A 12104-nucleotide genomic window follows, 5' to 3' on the forward strand; every position below is an offset into this window, starting at 1 on the left:
AGACAGAAAAGCTGACTTAGGTAAGAATAGATTCCACTTAATCTCCACGTAACAAAGTACACAGACCAGACCAAAGGACTCTTGAATGGACTTATTTCCCAGTGACTCTTAGAGGACCACAGACAGCAAGCATTTCCTCTGAATTCTCAGAGGCCTTACAGAATGGACAGGACAGAACATAGTCCTGGTCACAGTTTTCATCTGGTCTCACCGCCACGTTGGTTGGGCATCCTCTGTGGCACCCATGTGAGCAGGTGTTGGGGGGCGCAGGTAGCGACTTCTCACGAAGGAGCGGGGCCGGTTCCACTGTGAGAGCCTGAGAAGAGGCCCCCTCCCCCACTCACGGGCCTGCGGGGCTGTCTGGTCTCGCTTTCCTCTCCTCCGGAGAGGCTCGCTCCGTTCCCTCCCTGTTGGCGCCCTGTGCTCACCCCAGGGCGTTCTTTCCTTCCAGAAAATGGACCCGAGCGGGGTCAAGGTGCTGGAAACCGCGGAGGACATCCAGGAGAGGCGGCAGCAGGTCCTGGACAGGTACCACCGCTTCAAGGAGCTCTCGACCCTCAGGCGACAGAAGCTTGAAGATTCCTACCGGTTCCAGTTCTTCCAGAGAGATGCTGAGGAGCTGGAGAAATGGATCCAGGAGAAACTGCAGATCGCGTCCGACGAGAACTACAAAGACCCGACCAACCTGCAGGTGCATGCGACCTCCCCCAGATTCGAGCCAGGGTTCACGAGCTCAGGTGTCTCTGCTTAACAGGGTATACCAGGGAAGTCATTTAATTATGACCTTGGGAGATTGGGGCGGCAAGAAGAACGTAGATCAGACATAAGAAAGGACTAACTCGCTAGCAAAAGCAAAGCCTTTAAAAAGCATTGACTTGTCCATAAGACATGTTAATTTTATGGTGGGAACTGTGCCTCAGTAAGGCTGTCTGGAGAAAAGAGCCCTTCCTCTCACTGATTTTCGGGGAAAGACATTTTAGCAAAAGGAGCAGTAGCTGGGCTCACGGCCGTTCTTATTACACGTGTCAACGTCATCCAAGACGAGGAAGTGGTGAGGGCTGGTGTAGGTGCCTGGCGGGCCCTTGGCAGCTCAGTACCTGATTGAAAAAGAGGTGTTGAGAAACGGAGTGTATCGAATTAAATCCATCGGAGAGTGTGGCTTTTTTTTTAAGATTTTTTAAATTTATTTTTAGAGAGGGGAGGGAGGGAGGGAGAGAGAGAGAGAGAAACATCAATGTGCGGTTGCTGGGGGTCATGGCCTGCAACCCAGGCATGTGCCCTGACTGGGAATCGAACCTGCGATGCTTTGGTTCGCAACCCGCACTCAATCCACTGAGCTATGCCAGCCAGGGCTAGAGTGTGGCTTCTAAAACAAGCTGAGAACACCGGCTCAGGAGTGCATGTGGCCAGCTTGTCCGAGGGTGACACCGTGTGCTAAGAAGGCCGTTAGAGTGTTCTGTGTTTCTGGGAGGGATCGGACGTCCACACGAAGGTTGATTTCCCGGTGGACAGCCACATCAGGATATTGTGTAGCTTCTTGTTATCTGCACAGTCGCTGGTCCTCGGTGGCCAGGCTCTCAGGGGGCCAGTGCAGCCGCAGTCAGAGTGTTTGAGTAACTGAGCGGGCGGGGGGTGGGTGCGATGCTGGGTGAGGTGTCCATGATTAGAGGGGTGCGGCTGCGGGGCGGGCACGACAGGATGATGCCGAGTGGCCGACTCCAGAGCTCACTGCCGGCCCCCCAACAGGGCAAGCTCCAGAAGCACCAAGCCTTCGAAGCCGAGGTGCAGGCGAACTCGGGAGCCATCGTGAAGCTGGACGAGACCGGGAACCTGATGATCTCGGAAGGGCATTTTGCGTCCGAAACCATACGGGTAAGGGTAGCTGCTGGTGGGGGGGTGGGGGGGGGGGTTCCTCTGTCTGGTTGGTAGGGGAGTGCCGGTGAATGCCTACGTGTAAATTTGGGTTCCTAAAGAGATAGACTTCTCTAGGTTTTCCAAGAATTTTCTGAAGTTCCCTAAGGGAGGTACCCACATCCTGCCTTTGTACTGGGATGACTCATTATGAATACAAACAAGTGAGGAAGTGAACATTCTTTTTGTAAAACAAATCACAGAGTGCAAAGGTACTTCAGAGACGTTTGTGTAAATTAAACTATTAACGTTTACAGTTGGTAATTAGGTGGGAAGAGCATGTTCAGGAAATTGGTGAGTTTAGGGGTCAGGACGGACGCAAAGACAAGGAGGATTATTACGCACAGACACTGTGACGGAAGTTCTCTGCCAAGGGCAAGCTCGCGCCCTGGGACTCGGGGGTCACTGAGCTGTAGCCAGCGCCAGTGAAAGGTGCAGCTGTCAGAAATGACTGGTGGCACTTGTTGGTCGGTGACCGAGCCGCGTGGCAGACTTCGAAGCAGGAGCCCTCAGACTCTGGTCTGCCGGTCTGGGGGCCAGCCCGCCGGAGCTGGGGCCGTAACCAGTCCTTCTCCGCTGTGACCTTTTCAGTCCTTGACCTGTGCAGCCAGTCCCGGAGGTGCAGGTGGAAGCTGCAGTCTCAGGCCCCGGCCAGAACGCTTTCGTCCGCACTCTTCCCTGACCTGCCCCCGCCCCGTGGAGGTTCCGTTCCCCCACATTCTGGTCTGGGAGCTGTCAGCAGTGAACACGCGCTGTCTCTCGCTCTGATACCCTCTGCAGTCTCATAGCGAAGACGTGACGTTAGCCCTAAGCTTATTATTATTATTTTTTAAGATTTTATCCATTTTATTTTTAAAGAGGGAAGGGAGGGAGATAGAGAGAGAGAAACATCAATGTGCGGTTGCTGGGGGCCATGGCCTGCAACCCAGGCATGTACCCTGACTGGGAATCAAACCTGCGACACTTTGGTTCGCAGCCCGCGCTCAATCCACTGAGCTACGCCAGCCAGGCCTAAGCTTGTTATTAATAATTAACTATTACTAGTAGTGATTGTAGATAGGAAATAAAAGTAAATTTTATATGCCATGTGACCATTTATTTAATTATATTTCATCTGTTTGGCTGACGTAGTACGTGTGTCTGTAATCGAACACAAGCATTTATCTGCCATGTCCTGCTGTTTTGCGTACTCCTTACAATAGACGAATCAGCATGCCCGTTTTCTCGGCCGCAGTCGTTTGCCCAGAATGAAGGGGCCGCTGCTCTGTCGAATTGAAACCCAGCACAGGGGAGGATGGGAGAAGTTGGTCGAGTGTTGGCTTTGCTAGTTAAGCTGGGGTGGGGGGACCCGACCCAACCTCAGACTCACCCTCCCTTCATTCGGGTCTGTTAGTGAGTAACCTCTTCCCTGTTGAGGGGTCTTCTTAAAGCAGCATTTCACGGTGCTGTCAGCTACTGTTTGCCGAGGCTGTTGGTAGCTGTTATGTGCCAGCACCCTCCTGGGGCTTCTCTGACCTTCACTACAAGCCAGCAAGGCAGCCGTTACCCCAGTAGTCTAAGAGGGGCAGAAACCGTAGCTCGGACCAGTGTGAGTCCCCCGAAGTCACACAGCTGGGAGGTGACCGAACTGGCATTGCAGTCCGTTCTCTGTCCCTCGTCCCCAGTGTCTGCTGTATTTTTCCAACCTGCATTTCACTGGTGTAGACCTCCCCTCGCGTTTCCCCTTGATCTGCTTCTCCAGTCCCCGAGGCCCCCTGGCCCTGCCACTGCCGGGCAGCCCCACTTACCCGGGGAGAAGGGCTTATGTCCGCTGCTGCTCCGGGGGCGCCGGCTGCTCGCTGATGCCCCGCTGGCAAACCTGCCTGAGTCCGGGCCAGGATTCCTCCCCTGCGCTGCCAGCTTCCTGAGCGTTTCTCCACGCCCCCGCCCGTCTGCCCACGCACACCGCCGAGCAGCGGCAGCTTGCGAGGCTGCACGCACGCCCTGCAGTGACCGCGAGGCCCGGCACCCGGGAATGGGCGAGTTGTTCCGGCCTTGGGACAGGCGGGCCCCGGCTCGCTACTGCGGGTGTGAAAACCGAGTCTGTGGGAAACTAACTGACAGTTGACCCGAGGGGGAGGTTTTCTCAGCTTGCTCCTACGGACTCATTTGCGCAGAGGGCTCTCATGCTACCTCTTGAGTCTTTTCCTTCGAGCTCGCAGTCCCCATGCTGGCCCTGGCTCGCTAGCTTGCCCGGTCCCGGAACCCAGCAACTTGGCTCGGCGGGCCGCGCGCCCCGGGGGAGGCGGGTGGGGCTCGGAGGCTGAGGGTGTCCTGGGTAACCTGTCTGTCACTGGTTTAGACCTTCACACCGTACCGGACGGCGTGGCGCCCCATAGTCACCGCCACCCACATCGGGTCCCACATCCGAGTAGGTGGAGTGTTGCGTTGTGTGGGTTGCCTTTCTTTCTCCTGGCCCTGGAATGCCTTCCACTTCCTCCCCGGCGGTGGGTTCGGCTTGAGCCACCTGCGGTGGAAGTGATTGCGGTGCTGGCAGTGAGTTGTGTGAACAGCCCTTTTCCCCTGCTGCTTTCTCCTCGCAGAGGAAACGCGCCTCGTTTCTGGGAGAATCCACCCATGTTGACTGTGCCATGCACGGCTTCCAAGCCCTTGGCTTGCTGGGAGTGGCACCTCGACGATGGGTGGATCCCGGCCTCCTCCCCTTCGTGCTCAGACCTTCTGTGGTGCTCACTGTGTCTGCCAGTGTCACGCAGACACTCCCAGTATCTTGGGCAGGTGTCGTCCACGCACCGAGGTTGGGTTAGACTATGAGAACGCATCACCTGGGCTCGGACTGATGATCGGCTCCGCCCACTTCTTGACAAGTCCTCACCAGGACTGTGCGACGAGAACCCCAAGATGCTGGGAGGGGGCTGCGTTTGTGCCTGTGGCTGCCGCTTGGGTGAAATTGGAAATGAACCGACCTTGAGCTGTACCACACCTTGTATCTCTTCCCTGAGGCTGCAGCACTTCTTCTGCTAAGAGCCCTTGTGACAGCCGATGACATTTCAGGACCCCGTCCTCTCTGCTCCTACACTAGGGCGGTCCTGGTCACGTGGGCCGCACAACTGTGTGTTTGCGTTTGTGGTGTCCGTCGGGCCTCTCGTTCTGTTCCCCCTTGACCTTCTTCACGCAGTCAGAACGCACCTTCAGCGACTTCTGCCGCGGTTCCGTGGCACTCCTCGTTTTTCTTCCTCTGGTGGTTTTCCGACCTAGGAATCCACTTCAGTAATCTGATGATTAGCAATAACTAATAACATTAAACACTTACAAATAATATAAATGCAATAATTTTTTTAAAGATTTTGTTTATTTTTAGAGGGAAGGGAAGGAGTAAAAGAGGGAGAGAAACATCCATGTGTGGTTGCTTCTCGAGTGCCCCCCCACTGGAGACCTGGCCTGCAACCCAGGCATGTGCCCTGACTGGGAATCGAACCAGTGACCCTTTGGTTCACAGTCTGCGTTCAATCTCCTGAGCTACACCAGCCGGAGCTAAACTCAGTAATTGATAATAATAGTTAATAATTCCCAACTGTAATAGCATAATCAATAAAATATATTTTTTTTAAAAAAGGAAAAAAATAATTCCCTTGAGGCAAACTAAAATGAATATACCCATGAAAGGTCAGTGTTTGAAGACCCACCAAACCACTTTCAAGTGTACGCTTTTCTCTGTTCTCAGCTGAACTTACGACTTCCTTTCCACTCCACGGGTCATCTCTTTGAAAGGCTTGTTCGGAGCTCCGTGAGGTTTCTGACCTGCTGGAGCTCTGGACGAGCCAGGTCCTGTGGACACGGTCGTGATGCCTAGGGTTGGCCTTCCCCTGCAGACGCGCTTGCTGGAGCTGCACCGCCAGTGGGACCTGCTGCTGGAGAAGATGCGGGAGAAGGGCGTCAAACTGCTGCAGGCCCAGAAGCTGGTGCAGTACCTGCGCGAGTGTGAGGACGTGATGGACTGGATCAATGACAAGGTGTGTTTCGAGAGGGAAGGTTTGCGGGAGGAGAGGGCGGAGGCTCCCTGGAGCTGCCTCGGATGAAGGCCGGGGTTAGTGAGAGCGGGGGCGGTGGGGCGGCTGTCCCTGTGCGCTCATTCCTAACTGAGACCTGGAGTCTCTGAGCCCGAAATGCTGTCAGCATCACGTCCTAACTAGGAGAGGACCCCGAATCACAAAGCACACGGGAAACTGTCCCTGCAGCTTGCAGGGCCCCGCACGCCTCGTTCGTGAGTTCTGGGGCCATCGTTACCGAGGACCGGTGGGTGACTCTGGCTCTGTCCTGGTCCCTGAACAGGAAGCGATTGTGACTTCCGAGGAGCTGGGCCAGGACCTGGAGCACGTGGAGGTTTTACAGAAGAAATTCGAAGAGTTTCAAACAGATATGGCTGCCCACGAAGAAAGAGTTAATGAAGTGAACCAGTTTGCTGCCAAACTCATTCAGGTAAGCAGCAGAGTGCTGCTCATGACATCCTTATTTTAACTGTCTAGTGTTTTCGGAACATTCTGATGATCGGGTCCCTAGTTTCTGGGGGAAGAAGCGCTGGTAAAAGCACATCTAGGTTTTGTTTAGGTTGGAATGAGGCGGCAATACCGAGTACTTCTAATTTAGAAAATGCTTTTTAATGTGTGGCTGAGGGCTGGGCAGGCAGAGTTCATTTGATCCGTGTCCTCCACCCACGTTGAAACAGGGCTCGGAAAGCTTTTATGGGGCTGCTGAAGCTGGGTGTTGGGGTTTCTCAGACAGGGGTGTGGTGGGGCATGCTTCTCAGATTGGCAGGTGTCCACCGAGGCCCCATTGCTGCTCCCTGGGCTCCCGTGGGGGCCTGGGGACCTTTAATGAATGGGCTGTCCTCTGGGAGCTGCGACACCCGTGGCAGGCAGTGCCACGCCCTTCCCTGTCGCTCGGGCCGGCAGTCCTGTGAGCTGCTTCCTTATCCTCACCTTCCACTGCGGGGTCAGAGTGCCCCAGCGGTGGGAGCTGGGCAACTCCTGCCTGTGGGAAATCGGGTTCTGGGGTACGGATTATAGACGGATGGAGCTGTGTCCGGCCTGGTCCTCGTGTCCTTTCTAGGCAGCAGTGAAGGGAGACAAGGGCCGGCGACCCCGAGAATACTCGTCCTTCCAGGGACAGATGTGCTGTCTTGAACCCTGAGCCCCAGCGCAGCCCATGCTGGTGCTCGGAGGCGCCGTCAGGACAAGCCCGTGGTCTCACAGACGGACCTGCAGTGCTTCATTGTCATACCTGACACGTCATATTTAGTAAAAACAAAACAACAAGACACATTCAGCTGGTGGGGAAGGGTACTTTTAGGGAAATGTCTCCAGTGTGAAGTCAGGAACAAACCACGAGAACCATTTCATGGGCCGGAACGCCGCACGGCCTCAAGAATGTTTGAAACGCTGCACATGGCGCAGGTGGGCGGGGCGGCGCGTTGACGAGGCCCCCGGAGTTGGGGCCGCGGTGTCTGTCCCCGTGCAGGCTCCGGTGCCGAGGCGCCTCCGACCGCTTTCTGCCGCCGCGCCCTCCTCCGAGGGGGAGGCTGGTTCTCCCCTCTGTGTGCGCGCAAGGAAACGGCAGCTCTTATGAACGTGCTTCCCTTCGTCCCACGCAGAAAGCCAGCGTCGCTCAGAACGCGGGAGGCTGGCCGACGCAGATCGAGAGGGGAGCCGGCTGGAGGGCGTGCTAGGGGCGCAGAGGCCGTGGGCCCAGGCTCCCCCTCATCCTCTTCCCCGTGCAGGAGCAGCACCCTGAGGAGGAGCTGATCAAGACCAAGCAGGATGAAGTGAACGCAGCCTGGCAGCGGCTGAAGGGGCTGGCTCTGCAGCGGCAGGGGAAGCTGTTCGGGGCCGCTGAGGTTCAGCGCTTTAACAGGTGCTGAGCTGGAGGGCGCCCTGGGGGCTGGGCTTCTGCGGGAGGGTCACGTATACAGCACAGGGCGGGGGGCTCAGAGCCGACTGGGTCTTCTTGGCCCGTGGTGTTCCCGGTTCCAGACAGCCCTACCTGTGGGTTACCTGGTGCCCTTACTCTGCAGGGACGTGGATGAGACGATCAGCTGGATTAAGGAAAAGGAGCAGTTAATGGCCTCTGACGATTTCGGCCGAGACCTGGCCAGTGTTCAGGCTCTGCTTCGCAAGCACGAGGGTTTGGAGAGAGATCTGGCCGCCTTGGAGGACAAGGTGGGTTTTGAAAGCAGCCGATTCTGTAACCGTGTCACCAGGGGTCGTGGAAGCAGTCCTGATGGGGTGTGTTTCTAGGTCAAGGCCCTGTGTGCGGAGGCCGACCGCCTGCAGCAGGCCCACCCGCTGAGCGCCACTCAGATTCAAGTGAAGCGAGAGGAGCTGATCGCTAACTGGGAGCAGATCCGCACTCTGGCGGCCGAGAGACACGCGCGGCTCAACGACTCGTACAGGTGGGAGTGACCTCCCGGCGCTCAGCAACACGCATCTCGGGGCATCACGGTGCATCATGGGGCTTCGTGCAGAAAGAGAGGAGGGCAGGGCTCGGGGTCAGGTCTGCAGGCTGACGGAGTTTCCAGAGGCCCTGCCGTTCCCTCTGCTGAGAAAACGCAGGTCACTTTTCCCTCCTCCCTCCATGGTGTTCGTTTGGAGACTGGCGGTTTTATCGAGTGTGTGAGCGTGTACACGTGACATTTCTAACTTCATAAATATCTCTCATCCTCTGTCACCGTGTGGTGACCAGTGCTCTGTAGCAGTGTGGGCACCATGTGAAATGCCCTGTTAAAATCGAGCAAATCAAGGGTAGGAAAGGGAAGGAATGCTTCTGGCTTACCAACCAGGGCTTGAACTTGGGAACAACGAGGACATTGAAAATAAGGGACAAGACTGAGGATTATGGTGGTGGACAGAGTCTCCGTGTGAAGGACTGACTTTAGCCTTCTCTCGCTTTCCTTTGTTTTTTAACTGAATTTTCATCGTTGTTGTTGTTGCATTGCCTTTTAGTCCCCTCATGCCCCTTTCCCCCGCTTGCTTTCCTTGGGCTGGAAGAAGCCACGTTTCCCGGGACTGGGATCTGTGTGGTGTGCTAGGCTTTTGAGAACAGAGAGTTCACAGCCGTGTCTTCCGTCCTGGGGCTCCGCCGGAAACACTCAGGACGTGGCTCTGGTTCTCCCCAGGCTCCAGCGCTTCCTTGCCGACTTCCGGGACCTTACCAGCTGGGTGACGGAGATGAAAGCCCTCATCAACGCAGACGAGCTTGCCAACGACGTGGCCGGGGCCGAGGCCCTTCTGGATAGGCATCAGGAGCACAAGGTAGCATCTCAAGACTTCCCAGAAGTGAAGGCACGGGCTTGCAGCGCATCGGTGCGGCGCTCACCGTGGGAGTGGTTGACACTTTGATCACGACAGCTCCCCTGCCGGGTGCCCAGGTCATAGTAGACAAATCTGTTTGGCACAAGGAAGACAGACAGACTAGTGTAGTGGGACAGAAGACAGGGAGCTCAGACCCCATGAGTATGGACACCAGGCGGGGGTGGCGTGAAAAGCCAGCAGGAAAAGGACCCTCAGTACGCGGTGTGCGTGCTCCTGTTTCATGGCCCAGGCCGGTATGAGGGAGCCCGGTCTTTGCTCTCATCTCTTCCTCATCCTACATGCGATCCTCTGATTTGTGGTGATTATTTGAAAGTCCACAACTTACTTTTCTTCTGCAAGATCTGGGTATAAATTGGGCCTTTTCCCCTGCAGGGTGAAATTGATGCCCATGAGGACAGCTTTAAATCGGCAGATGAATCCGGACAGGCCCTGCTCACTGCTGGTCATTACGCCTCTGACGAAGTCAGGGAGAAGGTAAGAGAAGGCCAGGTTCTTTTGCTGAACGTCTCTGAAAGCCGTTACCCGTCCTTAAATACCCAGACGTGGCCACGTTCACCGTGAGGCGTGAGAAAACTCGGACAGGGATTCACCTGGAAATGCGGGAGCAGCTTCTCCATGTGAAAAGATGTGTGTACAGCCCGGTGGTGGAGCAGAGAAAGTCTAGTATACTGGGGACATAGGAGACTGCAGGAGGTCGAGTCCTGCATTAGGAGTTGGAGCCAAGGAGAAACAGACTTTGATCACATGCGTGGGTATCTTTAATCTCAAAGTGTCTTGGAGCATAAAGCTGCCGGAAGAACATTAGGTAATGTTACTTTAAAAAATGGTACAGGTAGACGGAGAGGAGATACTTCAGAGACACACTCGGTTGTGTCATGGACTTCGGACCCGGAAAACTCTGCCCAGGGCATTGCTGAGTTACCTAACGTCTTCTACCGCGTGTCCGCTCAGCTGACCTTCTCAGCTGAGGGTCCCTGCCCCGTCCGTACTGCCTCGCTTTCATTTTGATTTCTTTTTAATTTCTGAATGTTTTCAAGAGTTTGAGTCATGATAACATGTGCCAGGGAGCGAGATCCCACATGCTCCCCCGCCTCACTTTTCGTTAGATGCCCTTTGTCTTCCGCCTGGGAGTTTCCTTCGCGTTCTTACTGGAAATCAGTTGTGGTAATGCGGCAGTAAGTTAACTGTGGATTAATTAGAACAGGGCCATCCCTTTTATATTCTGCATAAGTGTACAAGCTGCTCAGGATTCGTGTGAATTCCTGTGAGTTGGCCGGCACCCACGAGTGGGTGCAGTGCGGGCCTGGAGGCGAGCGTGAGGATCAGAAGTTCCCGGGCAGCCTTTTGTGTGCCTGGCGGCGTCGGGACTGACCGGTCCTCTCTCGCGTGCTCTCCCCCGCAGCTGGCCGTCCTCTCGGAGGAGCGCGCCGCCCTGCTGGAGCTGTGGGAGCTGCGCAGGCAGCAGTACGAGCAGTGCATGGACCTGCAGCTCTTCTACCGGGACACGGAGCAGGTGGACAACTGGATGAGCAAGCAGGAGGTGAGCTGTGAGCGGAGGCGCCTGTCATCATAGGTCGCTGGGGCCAGGGCTGGTGGTGAATGTTTTCTGTGGATGATTGCATTTCTTGCCCACTCCCTTCCCTGCTCGCGTGGTTAGCTTATTTCATGTGGGAAGTCATTACCATAGCAGTTCTGAACACAGTAGCGGGGGCGGAGGGCGGGGGGCACACCGAGCAGCTTCCGTTGCCTCAGGACCTCAGGATGTCAGGAAAGTCCCCAGTTTCCAGATGAGTGTGACGGTATGAAACTTCTTATTAAGTGGGAGATTTTTCCCCCTTAGATCTTAGGATTACGTGGAATCTAAATCTAATAGACATATCAAAAGCTATTTGGAAAAAGTATCCATAGGACGTGGGATGAGAATTTCATGCTGCTGTGGGGTCAGTCTAGAAGGGCTGGGCCTCCCAGATGAGCTCAGGGTTGGATAGCCAGAGACTCGCGTTCCTTTTTGTGTTTTGGCAAAACTGCCCTTTGCTCTCCTGCCTTGAGAGGCGAAAGGAAGAGGGTGGCCTCCTGAACACTGTGTTTGCTGTTGCCAGGCGTTCCTGCTGAACGAGGACCTGGGGGATTCCTTGGATAGCGTGGAGGCGCTTCTCAAGAAGCATGAGGACTTTGAGAAGTCCCTGAGCGCCCAGGAGGAAAAGATTACAGTAAGACCCCTGTTGTTGGCAGGCCGCTCGAGGGTCCCCTCTTTCCGAATGGCCCCTGAACGGAACTTGATGAGGGGTCGGTGCGGAAGGCAGTCCTGTGGGCGCTGGCCGTCTCAGGGTGGGGGCGGCACCCCTTTGTAGAACGAAAGCGTTTTCCTGATGTGAGCCCCCAGTTGAGATTTACCTTTTGTTGAAAATAGGTAAAAATTAATATAAGGGGGAGAAGGCGTCCTTCCCATTAGCAGCAAGTTTCAGAAGTAGGGACCGGAAGGCTGTTAGCCAGTGTCTGGCACTGGCCAGGCTGCGTGGAGCCAGTGAGCGTTGATACATCTAATGCCATCAGCAACGACTCAGACTTCAGGGTTGTCTGGGAAAACCTCAACCTGTGGGAAGGGTTAGCGTGTTCTGTGACCTGTTCAGCAGTTATTTGTCTCTGGAGGCTGAGTTCTGGAACAGTCCTCCGACCCCTGAAGGGCTCTTCTTCCTCCCTCCTCCCCAGGCACTAGATGAATTTGCAACCAAGCTCATTCAGAACAACCACTACGCCATGGACGATGTGGCTACTCGCCGGGATGCAGTGAGTTCTGGGCCCTTTATGCGCTTTTCTCTCCCCTGCATC

At 55.4% G+C, this 12104-nt stretch overlaps 1 protein-coding gene across 7 annotated transcripts in view; it reads left to right on the forward strand.

The window, feature by feature from the left end:
* SPTAN1 (spectrin alpha, non-erythrocytic 1) overlaps positions 1–12104 on the forward strand; it is a 57131-nt gene that overhangs the window by 9681 nt on the left and 35346 nt on the right. For all 7 annotated transcript variants that reach the window (XM_028512363.2, XM_028512381.2, XM_028512390.2 and 4 more), the window contains exons 2-13: positions 452–691; positions 1747–1872; positions 5781–5921; positions 6241–6387; positions 7685–7818; positions 7979–8123; positions 8202–8356; positions 9080–9215; positions 9648–9749; positions 10678–10815; positions 11375–11485; positions 11985–12062. In XM_028512363.2, the coding sequence (XP_028368164.1) occupies positions 455–691; positions 1747–1872; positions 5781–5921; positions 6241–6387; positions 7685–7818; positions 7979–8123; positions 8202–8356; positions 9080–9215; positions 9648–9749; positions 10678–10815; positions 11375–11485; positions 11985–12062 (1650 nt within the window). In that variant the 5' untranslated portion in view covers positions 452–454. The remainder of the gene's footprint in view (positions 1–451; positions 692–1746; positions 1873–5780; positions 5922–6240; positions 6388–7684; positions 7819–7978; positions 8124–8201; positions 8357–9079; positions 9216–9647; positions 9750–10677; positions 10816–11374; positions 11486–11984; positions 12063–12104) is intronic.

Source organism: Phyllostomus discolor, chromosome 3 (genome assembly GCF_004126475.2).
Source record: "Phyllostomus discolor isolate MPI-MPIP mPhyDis1 chromosome 3, mPhyDis1.pri.v3, whole genome shotgun sequence".
Taxonomy (NCBI): Eukaryota; Metazoa; Chordata; class Mammalia; order Chiroptera; family Phyllostomidae; genus Phyllostomus; species Phyllostomus discolor.